Source organism: Erythrolamprus reginae, chromosome 1, assembly GCF_031021105.1.
Source record: "Erythrolamprus reginae isolate rEryReg1 chromosome 1, rEryReg1.hap1, whole genome shotgun sequence".
Lineage (NCBI taxonomy): Eukaryota > Metazoa > Chordata > Lepidosauria > Squamata > Dipsadidae > Erythrolamprus > Erythrolamprus reginae.
This window is the reverse complement of record NC_091950.1, coordinates 129,332,272-129,349,500: the sequence shown is the minus strand read 5'-3', so window position 1 is coordinate 129,349,500 and position 17,229 is coordinate 129,332,272. Positions and strand designations below refer to the sequence as shown.

The 17,229-nt window shown below is 41.6% G+C and overlaps 1 protein-coding gene across 1 annotated transcript in view; it reads right to left on the bottom strand.

Moving 5' to 3' along the window:
* Positions 1 to 1,492: 1,492 nt before the first annotated feature.
* The window catches only part of TH (tyrosine hydroxylase), a 37,700-nt gene continuing 21,963 nt past the window's right edge, over positions 1,493 to 17,229 (bottom strand). Inside the window, exons 8-13 of the mRNA XM_070735653.1 lie at positions 16,061 to 16,196; positions 15,894 to 15,963; positions 13,118 to 13,174; positions 12,562 to 12,657; positions 12,295 to 12,428; positions 1,493 to 5,080 (exon numbers count right to left, since the gene is read on the bottom strand). Coding sequence (XP_070591754.1) covers positions 4,921 to 5,080; positions 12,295 to 12,428; positions 12,562 to 12,657; positions 13,118 to 13,174; positions 15,894 to 15,963; positions 16,061 to 16,196 — 653 coding nt within the window. The 3' untranslated portion in view covers positions 1,493 to 4,920. The remainder of the gene's footprint in view (positions 5,081 to 12,294; positions 12,429 to 12,561; positions 12,658 to 13,117; positions 13,175 to 15,893; positions 15,964 to 16,060; positions 16,197 to 17,229) is intronic.

Sequence of the window (17,229 nt, the reverse complement as noted above, 5' to 3'; positions counted from 1 at the left end):
TTGTGATAATAGTGGGAATACAAGTAATTGTACTATAAGTTACTGTTGGAGTGTATTGGGGAAATAGACTCTGGCCAATAAAACAACCAAGAAAAATATCCTGTTGTTGCTGCTATGAATATGCAGAAAGATTTTGGTCTCATAATAGTGATGTGGGGAATATTGGTAACTACTATAGAATATTCTATGCAACATGTAAAATGTATACGTCATTGATCAACATATAAGAACATAAGAAGAGCCATGCTGAATCAGGCCAAAGCCCATCGAGTTCAGCATTCTGTTTTACACAGTGGCCCACCAATTGTACATGGGGATCTTAAGCAGAAAGAGAAGGCAAGACCCTCCCTTTCCCCTGACCCCCCAACAAATGGTACTCAAGGGAATCCTGCCTGCCTCACCCAACATAGAGGCGGCACATAGACATCCGTTTCAATAACCACTGATACACTTGGCATCCATGAATCTGTCTAATCCTGCCTTGAAGCTATCCAGGCTGACAGCTGTCACGACCTCTTCTGGAAGTGAATTCCATAAACCAACGACCCTCTGGGTGAATAAATATTTCCCTTTATTTGTTCTCACTTTCCTACCTATGAGCTTTAGGGAGTGCCCCCTCGACCTAGTATTGTGTGATAGAGAAAAGAATTTTTCTCTATCCACCTTTTCTATCCCATGCATGATTTTATATACTTGGATAAAGTCACCCCTTAAATGCCGTCTTTCAAGGCAGAAGAGACCGAGGCATGCATATGTTTCATTGGAAGATTAATTAGTGTGCAATATCACAGTTTGTGTTTCACACTTGGGTATTCAGAACGGAGGAATTGGCGGGACTATCAGAAGGCAGTTTTGGACATACAGAAACAAAAGTCTAGTGGAACCAGAGTGACTTTTCCTTTTAATTGAATGTCATTTAAGTTCTCTGAAAGTTTGCACAGCAAATAAACCTTTTTATGGATCATATTGGATATAGAGCTTAGTGAATTATATGATGAATGCAGTGTACTGCAATCTGCACAGTCCATCTGAATGTATAGGTCCGAAGACCCCTTCCAACACTGGACAGTTGAAAAAAGTAATGAACTAATGGCTACTGTTCAAGAAAAATTGAATTAAAACCACTGTGATTTATGAAACTTTATGCAATAATAAACCACTTAGTTTCAGAAGGTGCTTTTGTTATTTTGCTGCTTCTCTAAGTATACAACTGTGTCAGAAACAGCCATTCTGAAATCAGCGCATTCTTTTCTTTCATTGATATGTTCTATTACTATATATTCTTTTCTATTATTTCTTAAATAGATTTTACTATGAGTATCTCCTCTATAACCTTCACCATGTATTTTACTATGTGTATATAGATATATACCCACTAAAACCCTCATTGTGTATTGGACAAAATAAATAAATAAAATAAATAAATAAAATAAAATAAGACAGTCATGGCAGGTGAGTTCAGGAAGACAAATAAAAACGGCAAGGCCATAAATATGATTTTATTCATAGCAAATCAGCAACAGCTTCATGAGAAACAAATATATTCTTTATGGAGCAAGAGAAACCGATCCACTTCACATAGCAGCAGCAATAGCAGCAATAATATTGGCGCCTGTTCTTTCAAGCTGTATGGTGAACGCACACAAAAGTACCATGAAATATTCCCAAGCAAGACAAAAAAAGGAAGCATCTCTTCATTGTCCTTTTGAGTCTCACCCTCAACAAGAAGAAATTCAAGCAGTGACTTTCCTCACTAGGAAGAATGTTAACTACTTTTGCCATCTCTTCAGGACATTTCAAGGCATCCTCTTTCCACATAGCTTCCTAGAATTTATAGTCCCTTTTCAGATATATTCATTTTCAGATTTGTGGATTTTATCTGCTATCATTATCAGTCACTATTGCAGTTGTTAGCTTAAGATTTTGTGAGCTATCCAAGAAATCTGGATTGAATAAATTGGGGGGGGGGAGGGAATAGGTAGCAAGACTTTGGTCACATTCATGTAGTTATCTATTATCATAAGCAAAACCAAACCAAAGTGAAACATTCTAAAATTTTGTGAAATCATAATATGCATTCAACCAATGTGGTGCTGTAAATGCCATAGAATGTTTATGAGACCTGAACTATCTTGCAAGTACCACAATACACCCAAGTCCATTGCAATTAATGAAGGCTTCCACTCCCTTGAATAGTTAGCCACTGAGAATTTAACTAAGTGTATGCATTCCTAACAAGGTTACTATAAACGATTCCCTGTTCGCATTGAAAGGATGTTTTTTTTAAAAAAAATAACTTTTATTGTGTGCAAAATGAAAACAAAAACCCTACAACCAATCCTGGTTAAATTTTGTTTCTTTTTCAAAAAATAATAATAATGCCTGTTTAGTTTCTCAAGTGACCCAGCTTCTTTTTTTCATCCACTCTAATAGAGAGAACCTTAGAACAGGAAGTGTCTTAGAATGAAAAGTTTTATGTCTTGATAGTGCCAAGACATATCTGAGCATCGGGTCTTCGGAGAGGGTCTGCATAAAAGTCTAATTTATTATTATTATTATTATTATTATTATTATTATTCATCATCATCATCATCATCATCTCTTGCTCCCTTTACAGAATGTTGTCAGCACCTTTCAGCACTATTAAAGTCTGTATAGGGCAGTGGTGGCAAACCCATGGCACGTATGGGTTAGGGTGAGGGTGAGGGTGAGGGTTAGGGTGAGGGTTAGGGTTAGGGTTAGGGTTAGGGTTAGTTAGGGTTAGGGTTAGGGTGACATAACTCTGTGGAAATGCACACTGTCATCCCAGCTCTTGGAGTTTTGCTGCTCATGCACCCACATCTTGAAGTTTGGTTAGGGCGTGAGTGCATGCGCAGTGTGGGCGCATGCATGGGTGCAATCACATGCGCTGGATGCATGCACATTCATGGGACATACACATCTGCACCTGTACCTTGCAGTTTGGGCACCGGAGCACATTTTGACCATTCAGTGCCTAAAAGGTTTGCCATCACTGGTATAGGGTGACAGAAGGCTTATAACCTACTGGAATAATATCATCCTGAAGTGTTGAAATGCCCATTCAGTCCTGAGTCTAATGCAAGCCATATTGACACACACGCACACAAAATGATAAAATGTGCAACGTGACATCTCGCTCCGAAGCCCTTGCTGCAAGTACATAAGTCAAACACCTGGTGCCAAGATATCATGCCACACATTTCATCACTTCATCCTCAGAGGAGGAAAAGAAACCAGAAGAGCGAGATCAGCACTTTTAATATGGAGAATTATTATCCATTAGCCATTTCCTGCTATTCATTCTACCCAACGCAGCACTCTAGGTCTGTGGACAGACGGTTGCTGCCAAGGGTCTAAGAGTTCAGAAGACTTCATTCTCAATTCTGTGGATTCTTCTGCCTTTAGCAGAAATCACTTATTTCATATAGGCTTCCCAAGGGGCCTCCTTCTTACTGTAACTTGCACTAAGGAGAACAGAATCTGAATCTGGACTTGATTCTAATCCACGGTCCCTATTGGCCAAGTAGTACCTATCTGGTAACACAGTATGATGGGCTGCAGAGTTAAAAGTGCTGCTGTAACATGGTAGCATGAGCAGCATTGCACATGTGATTCTGACCTGGGTCAGCTCAGTTTTGTTGATAGGTCTTGGGCTTCATTTTGATCTGAGAAGCCCGTGCTTCTCTACACCACATGCTTGGCAAGAGATCCCACTGAGTTTCATAGGGCCACCAAACAAGCCTCCCGACCACTGTGCATTAGTCAAAACTTTGCTCATTCTGGAAGGTTTTTTTTTCCCAGATGGAAAGATTAGAGATGATGAGAAAGATGTTCCAGTCAGATGCAAAAAGTTCATTGGGCCTTGTTCTGAGTCATCCCTTGGAATTCTTCAGAGCTCTTGTTACCAGTACAATCTTAGTGTGGGGCAGACCCCTGAGGCTTGTACCTGTCTGAAACCATTTAAGCAAAAGCGCTGAGAGAATTCTGGTCATAACAGAGAATTACTAATGGAATGTTTGGTCTTTCTGGGAAAAACAAAGTCATGGAAGATGTTGCAAAATTACAAAGGGAGGGGAGGGGGGAGTAGAAAAACATGAAAAATATAATAAACTAGTAAGTCGTCCAAGTTCTTTAATGGAAGCCTTCCTCGGAGATGCAAAAATTACAATCTATCTCTCTCTCTCTCTCTCCCTCTCTCTCCCTCTCTGTCTCTCTCTGTCTCTCTCTCTCTGTCTCTCTCTGTCTCTCTCTCTGTCTCTCTCTGTCTCTCTCTGTCTCTTTCTGTCTCTCTCTGTCTCTGTCTCTCCCTCCCTCCCTCTCTTTCTCTCTCTCTTGATTTGGGTGTTTTGTTCTCTTTTCCAACGCAGCAGAATTGAGCACAGCCAAGTTTCAGAAAGTGGAGTTAAACTGTTTCAAACCTGGTAATGTGAGTTGGCCTCTTCTGTGATTATCTCTCATATTTTAAATAGTTTTAAAAATATAATTTTGGGGAACAATTGCTGTTTGGGGGACACATTGCTTTTCTTTTTCTTTAAAGTGGAGTTTACAGTATTCTGTGCAATTATTTCTTACAGCATCTGTCCAATCCAGATCCCTCACTATTAATAAATTTAAAAAGATACCCAAGGGATTCAGGATTAAGTTCCTAAGCATCATTTACTTTCCTTCCTTCAACTACTAAAATGCCTGCATACCAAGGGCACATGGAACACAATTCACACCGTAGGTATTATTGTGGTTTGAGACAGCAACACAAAATCCTTTAAAAAAAATCATAGTGATGTTATTGGCCCAAACAGTGCAGTAAATAGTAGCCATGGCAGGAAACCAAGTTTGCAGGTACAGAAAAAAACATTGGCTTGGAGAGGCTGGAGGGAAAAGGCTCATCCAAATCTTGTGTTAGCTGATAATATTGAGCGCATCGATTAGTGAGTGAAGCTCATCACACACATTTGCCAGGGAGCGACAGATCTTCTGTGGCTGGTCCAAGAGCTCAATACTGTAGGTGTAAGGATCATATTTCACAGAAAATGGCCGCCTGATATGTGCTGCGTACACCCTGAAAAGAACAGGACAGACATCAAAGATGGTAATGTAGGTGGGCTCCTGAAAATGTTAAGAGATAAGGAAGCAACGTAATAAGGAAGCTGTCTGCAAACCAGCTCTCCTTATCCTGGACCTTGGAAAACAACATAGCCAGGGAAGGGTTGCAAAAAAATTTATTACCACACTGTGGGCGTGGCTCATTATGTGGGTGTGGCTTGATGGCCATGTGACCAGGTAGGAGTGGCTTGACAACCATGTGGCCGGGGTGGCTTAAAGGTCATGTGACCGGTGGCAGTGGCTTACCGACCAAGATAAGTTTTCAAAAAGGTGTTTGGACTCCTTGAAACTGAAAAAGTTGATTAAGTCACATTATTTGAATAGCCACAAAAGGACAAATGATAGACAGCATTATTTGTTGAGGAGCACAGTAACATTTTAAAGTTTGTACCCGAGTCCACAAGGTTCAGTATGATAACAGATTAGGCAAGTAGCACAATTTTCTTCAATTGCTATAAAAGTTCAGCTCTATATAATGATTAAAGCGTTTATCGTATAGTATCGTTATAGTACCTATCTGGTAACACAGTATGATGGGCTGCAGAGTTAAAAGTGGTAGCATGAGCATAATTGCAGATGTGATATTATTAAACATATTATTTAATTATTTCCTATTTTAAAAGTAATTAAGGATCATGCTAGAGAAGGAAGGACAATAAAAAAGTATACTTTATTAAATATTCAATAAATATTGCATAAACTTATTAACCCCACTGCGTCCCACCCATGGGGACAGCAGCCTATCACTGAACATAGCCATTGACTATCTAGGAATATGGTAGCTCTGTTTGATGTTCTCTAGGATTATGGGAATTAATCTGGGATCAGAAGCTTAATATTGTCAAGAATCATTAAATACATGCGGTCCAATTCAATTTAGTCGATTCATTTTTAGTCTAAAAATATACAAGAGTATCTAAACTTATCCCTGCCCTTTGCCTGAATATAAATTCATTCTAAGGAAGTTGACATGTCTACCAGCCATAACAGAATTTCCCCCTACTTTTTGTTCAATAAATTTCACCACTTAATTTCTTTCTACTCTTTTGATTATATCATAGGGTTTGTTTTTTTAAAAAAATCCACATTGTGCTTAGGTAAATTAAATATGCAACAGGTCTCTTGCTTGCTGAAGTTCAACCAATAATATAAATGATATATTGGCAATGTATTTCAATGGCAGCAAAAGTTGCTATTGAAAATAGCTGGTTTCTTTGCCACCAAAGATGGAAGACACTGAACTGTTGAAGGACTGAAACTAATTGCGATAGCAAATAGCAAAAAGTCTGTAAGCCTTATAAGCCAGCTCGACAGGGGTGTGGTGGCCCGTGGGCCATGATGCATCATGCGTAGGCCACACCTACCATCATGCGCAGGTGAGAAAAACTGTCTCAAAATGTCACATGATGGCAATGTCACATGACAGGTTTGACACCCGTGAGCTAGAGTTTTCTGTCACACACAAAGTAAATATTAAGTCACCAGACTGAACTGGAAATTTTATCCCATGTTGCACACATGCGTAGCGTTACAATCATTCATATTGTAAAAAAAAAACCCCTAAACCAACATTTTAGTTAAAATGATATTGTAGGCCACGGGTGTCAAACATGCGGTGTCACATTGCCATTATGTGATGTTTTGTGATATTTTTCCCCTTCACGAAGCTAGGGGTGGGCGTCTGCCCCACGCACCACCAGTTTGACAGCCCTGTTGTATGCCCCTTTTCTTCTTCATCTAATGATGAAGAAAATATCTATAATTGTTGCAGTTGTAACCCACATAACCTAATGTAGTAATGAAGGAATCTCTACAAGGCTCAATAATTCCAGATCATTTATGTTATGGCCCCATCTAGTGGCTTTGAGAAATATTAATTTGTTCCCCCCCAAAAAACCAGCCAGGCAAAATATTAATTCCTTCTCTTGTGTTACTGTGTGACTGACTTTGATCACTAGTTCATACTGATATTTAGATTTATCTAGGGGATGCTGTGGGCAAATTTTCTCTTCAGAAGAAATTATGAGAATGATCTTTGAAAAATCTGGCTCCAGTTAGGGTCCCTTTACAACTTAAAATTAAGAGAGAAGCTGTAAGGACCGTGCAACTTTTTACGTCATAGCTATGTGCTACTACATTGGAGTTCTTCCCTGCACATATATTTCACTTCTGTACACTTCTTATCTTGCTGTTTAAAAATATTGGTGGAATGAAAACATATGGAATATTACTTTCGTCCCTAACATAAACTTTCTTGTTTATGACTATTATGACCATTTAATGAGAATCAATGTACTGTATAATTTATAACTGCAACCTACTGAAAAGTTTTATTGAATCTTTTGAGAATAGTACAGTATTTGGAGAAATGCAACCCTGGTTAGTTGAATGGGGTATCAGAATGGGGCCTGGGGAAAAAGCAGATCAGCTGTCCCCAACCATTCTAGCTTGGTGTGGACATGTGGGTGTCAGGCATACACCAGCATGCCCAGTTCCATTTGTGGGAGCTTCATGCACTAGTGCCCTTCACTCACATGAATGGAGCCTTGCGCATGAGAGGAGGTCCTTGCACTCAAACGTGAAATTCCACTTAAGAGAGTGGCAGGCACTTGTGCTTAAGCAGAGGCAGTTCACACCCATATACATGAAGCTCCATTCACACAAGCAGAGGGAATTAGGACACATTAGTGCGCAAATGGAGCTTCACACATGCTTGCCTGCCCCTCACACGAGTGAAGTTTCACACATGCACGCATGCCCATCTCTTCCATGGCCCAGTTTCAAGCAGGCCGTGGTCTGGTAGTGGGTCATGATACAAGGGTTGGGGATCCCTGAACTAGATTACAAGCAAGGATTTGTCATAATCCAGTGACCATTCCCAATATAATACAAGCAGCAATCATTCCTGATTAAATGTGATACTCACGTTGCTAAGATTTTAATATCTAGAAGATCATATTGTTATGATTTATAATACAGTTACCTGGTTTTCATAATTTCTTAAATATCTATTTCACTATTAAGGTTATTCAAGTCTTCACACACTAGTTGGATATTTCTAGATGTCTCTAGGTCTGTGATGGTGGCACATGGAGCTATATTGGGGGGCACACGAGACATTGCCCAATGTCATCTCCAGCATGCATGTGCGTGCTGGCCAGCTGATTTTTGGCCTTGGGAAAGGCCATTTCTCTTTCCAGATGCTTCAAAGTGCAAAAAAATAAGCTCAATGGACAAACCAGAAGTTTGTAAAAAGCAATTCTGGTTTGCCTGTTGTGCTATTTTTATGGATTTTTTATTTTTATTTATTTTTATTTTTACGGAAAAAAATGCCACAGTGGCGCCACAAGCAAAGAGAGTTCCTTTCATGTAAATTTTTTTTAAAAAAATTACGTGAAAGGACCTCCCTTTGCTTGCGGCGCCGCTGCAGCGTCCTTTTTTGTAAAAATTAAAATAAAATATTTTTACGTGAAAAGACGTCGTAGCGGCGCCGCAAGCAAAAGGAGCTGGGGAATCCCACGACGGGATTACGGGGACAGAGCTTTGACGTCACGTATACTGGCAGGTTGCTAAGCACGGCAAGGTGATCACTTCCTGGATTCCGAGGGCAGCACTAGAATAATTGAGGGAGGATGGAATCCAGGAAGTGATCACCTTGGTGTGCTTAGTAACCTGCCGGTATACGTGATGACAAAGCTCCGCCCCCGGAATCCCATCATTTTTTATTTTTACGGATTTTTAATTTTTATTTATTTTTATTTTTACGTGAAAGGACACCGCAGCAGCACCGCAAGCAAAGGGAGGTCCTTTCATGTAAAAATATTTTTATTTTTATTTTTGCGGGAAAAAGGACCTCCCTTTGCTTGCGGCGCTGCTGTGGCATCCTTTTTTGTAAAAAAATAAAATTTAAAAAAAATTAAAAATCCGTAAAAATTAAAAACGATGGGATTCCGGGGGTGGAGCTTTGATGTCACATATACCGGTAGGCACCGTTCCCTGTAGGCTGCGCGCATGAGCGCGTGCACCCCAAAATACCACCCCGCGCACCCTTTTCCACGGGCGCGCAGTCCCAATCCACCTGCCAGCCCGTGGGGGCGGGGAGACGCCGGCAGTAGAAGGCGCTGCCCCCGCCCGCCCAATCCTCTCCCTCTCCTCCTCTTCCGCCGAAAGAAATGCGCGGAAGCTGCCTACTTGAGCCTCGCGTTGCTCCACCCCGCTTCGTCCTGCTTGTCATCCTCCATTGTGTTTTCGGGGGAGAGCGGCTGGAAAGCCCTGTGCCGGCAGGAAAGCCGGGTTTGCTTTCCATGAAAGCAGCGCACCTTTTAAACACGCTGCTTTCCTGTACCTCTTTCCTGGGGAGGGTGGCCTCCTCCCCCCCCCACCCAGGAAAGAGTTGCAAGAAAGCAGCGTGTTTAAAAGGCGCGCTGCTTTCACGGAAAGCAAACCCTGCTTTCCTGCCAGCACAGGGCTTTCCTGCCACTCTCCCCCGAAAACACAATGGAGGTCCAGGATGACAGGCGAAGCGGGGTGGAGAGAAAAGTGAACGAGAGGGAGAGAGAAAGAGAGGAAGAGAGGAAGGAAGGGGGAGATAAATATAAAGGGAGAGAGGGAGAAAGAGAGGGAGGGGAAGAGGGGAAGGAAGGAAAAGAGAGACACAAAGAGAAAAAAAGTGGAAGGAAGAGCGAAGAAAAGAAAGGAAGGGAGAGAGAGAAGATAGGAAGGAAGAGAGAGTGAGAGAGCAAGAAAGAAAGAGGGAAAGAGGGAGAAACGCAACGTGTGGGGGGGGGGGTGCGCGTGTGTGTGCCGCCGATGGTCCGGGAGCTGCAGCGTGTGCGTGGAGAGATGAAGGGAAAGAGGGAGAAACGCAGGGAGAAATGCAGCGTGTGTGTGTGGGGGGGGTGCCGCCGATGGTCCGGGAGCTGCAGCGTGTGTGTGTGTGTGTATGGGGGGGGGGGGCGCACCGATGCTAAGGCAGTCCGTCCGTGGTGGGGCTGCAGGGCAGGCACAGCAGCCCAGGGAGAAAAAGGGAATTGAGATAAAGAGAGAGGGAGAGATGAAGGGAAAGAGGGAGAAAGGAAGGGACAGAAAGATAGAAAGGAAAGAGGGAGAAAGGAAAGAGGGAGAGAAAGGGAGAAAGGAAAGAGGGAGGATGAGATAGACAGGAGGGAGAGTGGGGAAATAGGATAGAGAGAGGGAAAAGGAAGGGAGAGAAAGAGGGAGAAAGGCAGGGAAAGAAAGATAGAAAGTCTGGATGTACCAATAGGTATGGTTAATTTATTATATTTGATTTGTTCTAGCACCCACTTAAGCACTGCAAACTACCTAAGATTAGCCTCTCACAACAGCTATTGCAAATTATAAATCTTTCCCTCTAGAAATACCAAGATGTATTTGAGAATGGACAAAAACAAAGATGGAATGGTCATCATCAATGTGAGAGACAGATGTGAGAAACTGTAATGCGAGCCAGACTTTTTTTACTTATTAAATACATTTATGAATATACAGTGATCCCCCGATCATTGCGAGGGTTCCGTTCCAGGACCCCCCGCAACGAGCGGGTTTTAGCGAAGTAGCGCTGTGGAAGTAAAAACACCATCTGCGCATGCGCAGATGGTGTTTTTACTTCCGCAGCGCTAGCGAGGAGCCGAAGATTGGGGGCCGCGCGGCTGTTTTAAAACGTCGCCGCCGGCATGGGGCTTGCCAGCACCCCCCGGACCCCCAACCCGGGTTTGGGGGGCTGCTAGGAAGCCGCCCATGCCGGCGGCGACGTTTTAAAACAGCCGCGCGGCTTTCCAATGAGTCCCGAAGACAAACGTCAAACTTCCGCGTTTGTCTTCAGGACTCATTGGAAAGCCGCGCGGCTGTTTTAAAACGTCGCCGCCGGCATGGGCGGCTTGCCAGCACCCCCCCCCCCCCCGAACCCGGGTGAGCAGCGAGCAAACGGCGGGTGGCCGGGCGAAGGGCGGGCGAGCGGCGAAGGGCGGGCGAGCGGGTGCTGGGGAGGGCTTCTCGCCCTCCCGCCAGCAAGAGGGGGAGCGAACGGCGTGGGCAGGCTGCGGACAAGCCGTTCGCTCGGGCCGCTTCCCAGCTGAGTACTCAGCTGGGAAGCGGCCCGAGCGAAGCGGCAGCAGCGAGGAGTTTGCGTGGGCGGTGGGGAAACTCCTCGCTGATGCCCGCCAAGAGGGGGAAGACATAGGGAAGCCGCCCAGCAGCTGATCTGCCCGGCGCCATCTACGCATGCGTGCCCATAAAAAAAAGGGCACGCATGCGCAGATGGTGTTTTGACTTCCGGGTTCAAAAATCGCAAATTAGCCTGTTCGCAATGGTCGGGAACGCAATAACCGGGGGATCACTGTATTGGATATTGATAATGTTTTTAATCTGAGACTGACAGACTAAACATAAAGTTCTCAAATACATCTTGGTATTTCTAGAGGGAAAGATTTATAATTTGCAATGGCTGTTGTGAGAGGCTAATCTTAGTTAGTTTGGAGTGTTGAATGATTACTCTGTATTTGAAAATAAACTATTAAAAATATAGAATTATGGCTGCAAGAACTCGCTCATGTGTGATAGCGCACGCCCACACTTACTTTATTTATTTGTTTGTTTGTTTGTTTGTTTGTTTGTTTGTTTGTTTGTTTGTTTATTTATTTATTTATTTATTTATTTATTTATTTATTTATTTATTTATTTATACTTTTATGCCGCCCAGTCCCAAAGAGACTGCCGCTCAGACACTATACTTTTCCGCCCACCCCGAAAAAAAATTAGAGGGAACACTGCCGGTAGGTCTATTTTATGGAGTTTGATGTGCTGATTCCAAAAATATGCTTAATTTTGCTCTATCACATAAAGAGTCTGATATAGAAGCATTTTTATTATAACTTTATTTCTTGATACTGTTTTCTTAATGTCGCCAGTATATTTCCTATACTTTATAAAAATGATGTTGCTACATGGAAACTATACCTGCTACAGAAAAACTATATAGATTTTTGGAATCAGAACAAAAAAATGATTCAGAAAAGTACAAGGTCAGCTATGATGATTACAAAAAATATTTTTTGTAGACCTTTTTAATCTGGAGCAATCAAAATTCCATATAGGTATAACTAGACAAATAGATCCCCATTCTCCAATGATGTGGCCAATTATGATTCTTACCTGAGTTTAGCTTTGGCATCATTAAAGCTCTCTGATATGAAATAAACAGGTTGGTAGGTCTGATCTTGATAAGGCTGCATGGCCGTAACATCAGGGTCAAAATCCCGTAGTTCTGGTTCATCCGACAAAGAGTGCTACATGAAAGAGAGGAGGAAGAAGAAAGCATGTCGATTACTGCAGCAAGACTAACTTGATTATCCAAGTTCAGAAGCAGCTGCTGCACTCTTCTGTTTAGTTGGATGGAGGCAGATGGAGAGCAACACTTACTATGAGCTCTCCATAGGAAGAGAGGAGGCCAGCTCCATAAGCTTTAATGTTTCCGTTTTGCTTGCAGAGCCCAAACTCCACCGTGAACCAATACAGCTGCAGAGAAAAGTGGAATGGAAAAGAAAAACAGTGATGGTTAGCATTTTCTTTTCCATATTAGAGAGAGATAAATGGGGGGGGGGAGTGTTATTGCATGTGTTCCTTTTTTGCATTGCATTTGAGAAAGCAATTAAAAGCTCTTCTGAGAAAAAAAATGATTTTTTCTTTCTTCTTAGAAATCAGTATTTGTTTCCTCTTTGTCATATTTATGCTGGGATATCTACTAATAATATTCTTTCCTGGTATCTGCTACTCCTTATATTGAGCACTTATAACAAATTATTCTATCCCAGTTTGGACCCAGCCAGCTACATTAGCTATAATTCCTAGAAATTCTGATTAGCATAGCCAAAATTGGCATTTTATATTAACATTTACAATCAAGATATAAATATGTAGAGCAGAATTTCACTGAGGCAATTACAATTATTTGTGTGTCCTAGAATTAAGAACTTACTGTTGCAAGTTTTTCAATCTCCTCATCAGTTGCACCCAAAGATGCAAGTCCAATATCCTAGGAGCAAAAGGAAAAACATCATGTAACTATTATATGTTTTTGCCCATGACTATTGTATGTTTTTGACACATTTTTATGAATCATACAATGGGTCAATTCAATACATTCATTACGACTTCCCAACTTCATCCCCTCCACAAATTAGTGGAGGTTCGATAATTCATAGCCAGATTGGCAAATACTTCTAATTATAAGGTGGTAATCTTCTTGAACACTAGCTAGGAGGTTATGATCCTGGCTTGTCAATAAACAGCTAGATATGCTACAACCTAATTGATGAGTTCTTATTTCAACCATATTTGTAAAAGCCCATTATCTATTGATATTAAGTCATGGGAACTCTATGAATCATTGTATACTGAATGCAGATAGGATTGTATACTTTATTGCCTGCTTGCAATCTTGAAATTATTTTTATCATTATTTCAAGATATTCTACTACAGTGATGGCGATCCTATGGCACGGGTGCCACAGGTGGCACTCGGAGCCATATTCAATTCAATTCAATTCAATTTATTAGATTTGTATGCCGCCCCTCTCCGAAGAAAGGCAACGGTTTGCGGGCATGCGAACTGTTGCCCTAGCTCAGCTCCAACGTTTATGTGTGTGCCGGCCAGCTGATTTTTGACTCATTCAGAAGCTCTGGGAGGGCAATTTTGGCTTCCAGAGAGCCTCTGGAGGGATAGAAGAGGATGTTTTTACCCTCCCCCTGTTCCAAGAAAGCCTTTGGGGAAACCGAAACACGAGCCTATTGGGCCCACCAGAAGTTGGTAAACAGGCCGTTTCTGGCCTCCAGAGGGCCTTCAGGGGCTGAGGAAAGCTGTTTTCGCCCTCCCCAGGCATTGAATTATGGGTGTGGGCACACGCGCATTTATGATAGCAGACGCTCATGTACTTTCATCATCCAAGGGAAAAAAGGTTCATCATCACTGTTCTACTACATATTTCTTCACGTATAGTTCATGTTTCTAGATTGCCCACCTCCTTTAAGGAGAGACTCCAGTATACACTAAAGTATATTTATTATTTTACAACTATTGTAATTGTTATCTCTATTTTAACATTTAATAATCTCTTTGGAGTGTTACGATTCTGTTTGGGGTGCTCTGATGCTTACACATGGTTTTAATCTATTTTTTAAAAAATACTAATGGGAGTCTACCCAATGAAGGGAAACTTTGCAGCAGATAGAAGAGGTTCATTTTCAATTGCTAAACAAGAACAAATGGGGATAAATGATAAGAAATTTATTTATTCGACTTCTATGCTGCCCAATCTCGAAGGACTCAGGGTGGCTAATGATATTTTGATTAAGCATGAAGGGGAAGCCCATCCTATTTAAGGCAACATTTGAAGGGTTGGGACACAATTCTGCCTTCAAAGTTTCCAGAAATTCTATGAGAGCATTAGTTGTTATAGTGATGCAATGATAGTGACTTTTAGCATTCTTAGAAGACAGGAAGAAGTTTGGTAGAAATGGAAATAGAAACTACACCCATCTCCACTTTCAACCTTATCCATGCCCCAAATCTTTATTTTAGAAGTTGGGGATGTGCCATTGTTTGGCACATTAATGGGTAGTGGTAAGATTAGCTCACTTATAATTATTTTTTATACACTCCCCATCTTTTAAATTCTGGAGGGGGGAATCCCTTTTAGCAATAGCACTTATGTACTAAACCATGGGACTTTACAGCACCTTCTGGGCACTTTACAATGTCAGCATATTGCCCTCCAAAAATATGTGTCCTCATTTTACCAACCTCGGAAGGATGGAAATCTGAGTCGACCTTGAGCATTGCTCTCATCAAACTCCTGACTGTGGGCAGAGTTAGACTTCAATATTGCATTCTAACCACTGCACTACCAGCTTCAGCTTCCTTTTCAGCTGAAATCAGTTGGAAAATTAACTACCACTTAAATCACCTAAGGGCAATAATGCCAAAAATACAAAAGGGGAAAACTTGAAAACCATAACATTCAACCACAACAACACAAGAGCACACAAAGGATTCCAGCTTAATATTAACCGCTACAAAATTGACTGTAAAAGGTATGACTTTAGTAACCGAGTTGTCGAAGCATGGAGCTCATTACCGGACTCCGTAGTGTCATCCCCTAACCCCCAACATTTTACCCTTAGACTATCCACGGTTGACCTCTCCAGATTCTTAAGAGGTCAGTAAGGGGCGTACATAAGCACACTAGAGTGCCTCCCATCCCCTGCCCTATTGTCTCTCCTGTATCTCATATCTCTTCTATTATATCCCTATATCTTTTCTTCTATGCTCTCATTAATATACTTTATTCCTATATTTTCTCCTCTATTTCTCCTTGATATGTTTCACTTCAAGTATATCCACTATAACCTTCATTGTATATTATTATGTATTGGATTAATTAATTAATTAATTAAATAAATAAATAAATAAATAAATAATAAAAATAAATAAACTCAAAGGAGTAATGCAAGATCTGAAGGCATGGAGAGACCTGGCTCACAGAATTGCCAAGAGTCAGATATGATTGAATGGATATCATCACCATGTTCCTTATGTATATCGGCAATTTTATAATTCTTTGACCTGGGAGCAGCTTCCGGTTGAGTTGAGTTATTTTTCAACTGTCACCATCCCAGCCAACATGGCCAATGACTGCTCTAATGGAAAAAGAGAGATAGTACCTTCATCACAAGGTGGTCCACCTTTTGATTACCTGAGAGAACTGTGCAAATGTCTTATCCGCCAACATTGGTACATGTCCCAGAAGTTCATGGCAGCAGTCCCTTTGGAAAGAAAAACAGCCACTGTTTTGCAGTCTTTGCTGACTCTCAAACAGCAAGCCAAGCACTAAAGAAGCCAATTCTATGAGGTGGTACTCACGGCTCTGGAGAATGCATGGGAGAAGAAGCATGGCGGATGTACTGGGTGCACTGGAACACCCTGAAGGCTAAACTGGCTAAGAAGTCCCGAGCTGAGAGAAGGCCAGCTACTGGTCGGAGTTGGAACCCAGTTCTCTCTGAAACAATCCAAACCATTTGGTTGTATCATTTAAGAAAGGATGAACATTGAGAGCTTAGCTGGGTCTTATCAAAGGGAGGCTGTGTTTGCTTCGAACATGATTTCTGAGATGAAAGACTCTGGGTCTTGCAGAAAAGAAAATTGTAGCTTCTTTAAAGGTCACATTAACTTTAAAGTTTTGATACTTTAAAACAGCCACAACTTTTTTGGGTATGAGAGACATGGAGGCTTTCAAGGAAGCCTGAAAATAATCAGGCCAACAGTAACAGAAACATTTTTTCTTAATGTTTTCAAAGCATGCACAGTCTTTAGTACTGGCCTTTGTGTTATATTGTAGTTGTTCAGGTACATCCAGCGCTGAATTTTATGGAGTTATACAACTGGTCTTTTTCTATTTTTTTTTAAATGTACATATTCTTTTGAAAGTCAATTCATTCCAGATCTATATTATTATTGGAAAATATATTTCTATTGATGGAATTCTATAATGTCTGTTGGAAAATCAGCTGCATTGACAAAGATGATTTGAGTAACCATAAATATGTTAAAGATTACAATCTTAGTGTTTATCTCTTAAATTTAAACTAAAGTACAGTCAGCGAAAGGCTCCACTAACTTTTTCCTACTGGTACAGGATCCTGAGGCCGGTGCAGGCACGCACGCACCTGACATGTGTGCATGCACCCTATGCAAAATTTCACTTCTGCACATGCGCTCGAAGTGATCTCTCATGCAAGGACTCTTGCGTGGGTGAAATTTTGGCAATTTTTGCCTTTCTTTGCTTCTGTGCATGCACAGAAGCGAATTCTCGCACGGAGGCACACACTCACATGTTGGGCATGCGTGCGGCTAGCCCAGCCTCCTGAACCCATCAAAAAGCGCTAACAGATTGCCGATCCCATCTGTACCGGGTGGGGCCCATCACTGAGTACAGTTTTATTACATACAGTGGTACCTCTACTTAAGAACGCCTCTACTTAAGAACTTTTCTAGATAAGAACCGGGTGCTCAAGATTTTTTTGCCTCTACTT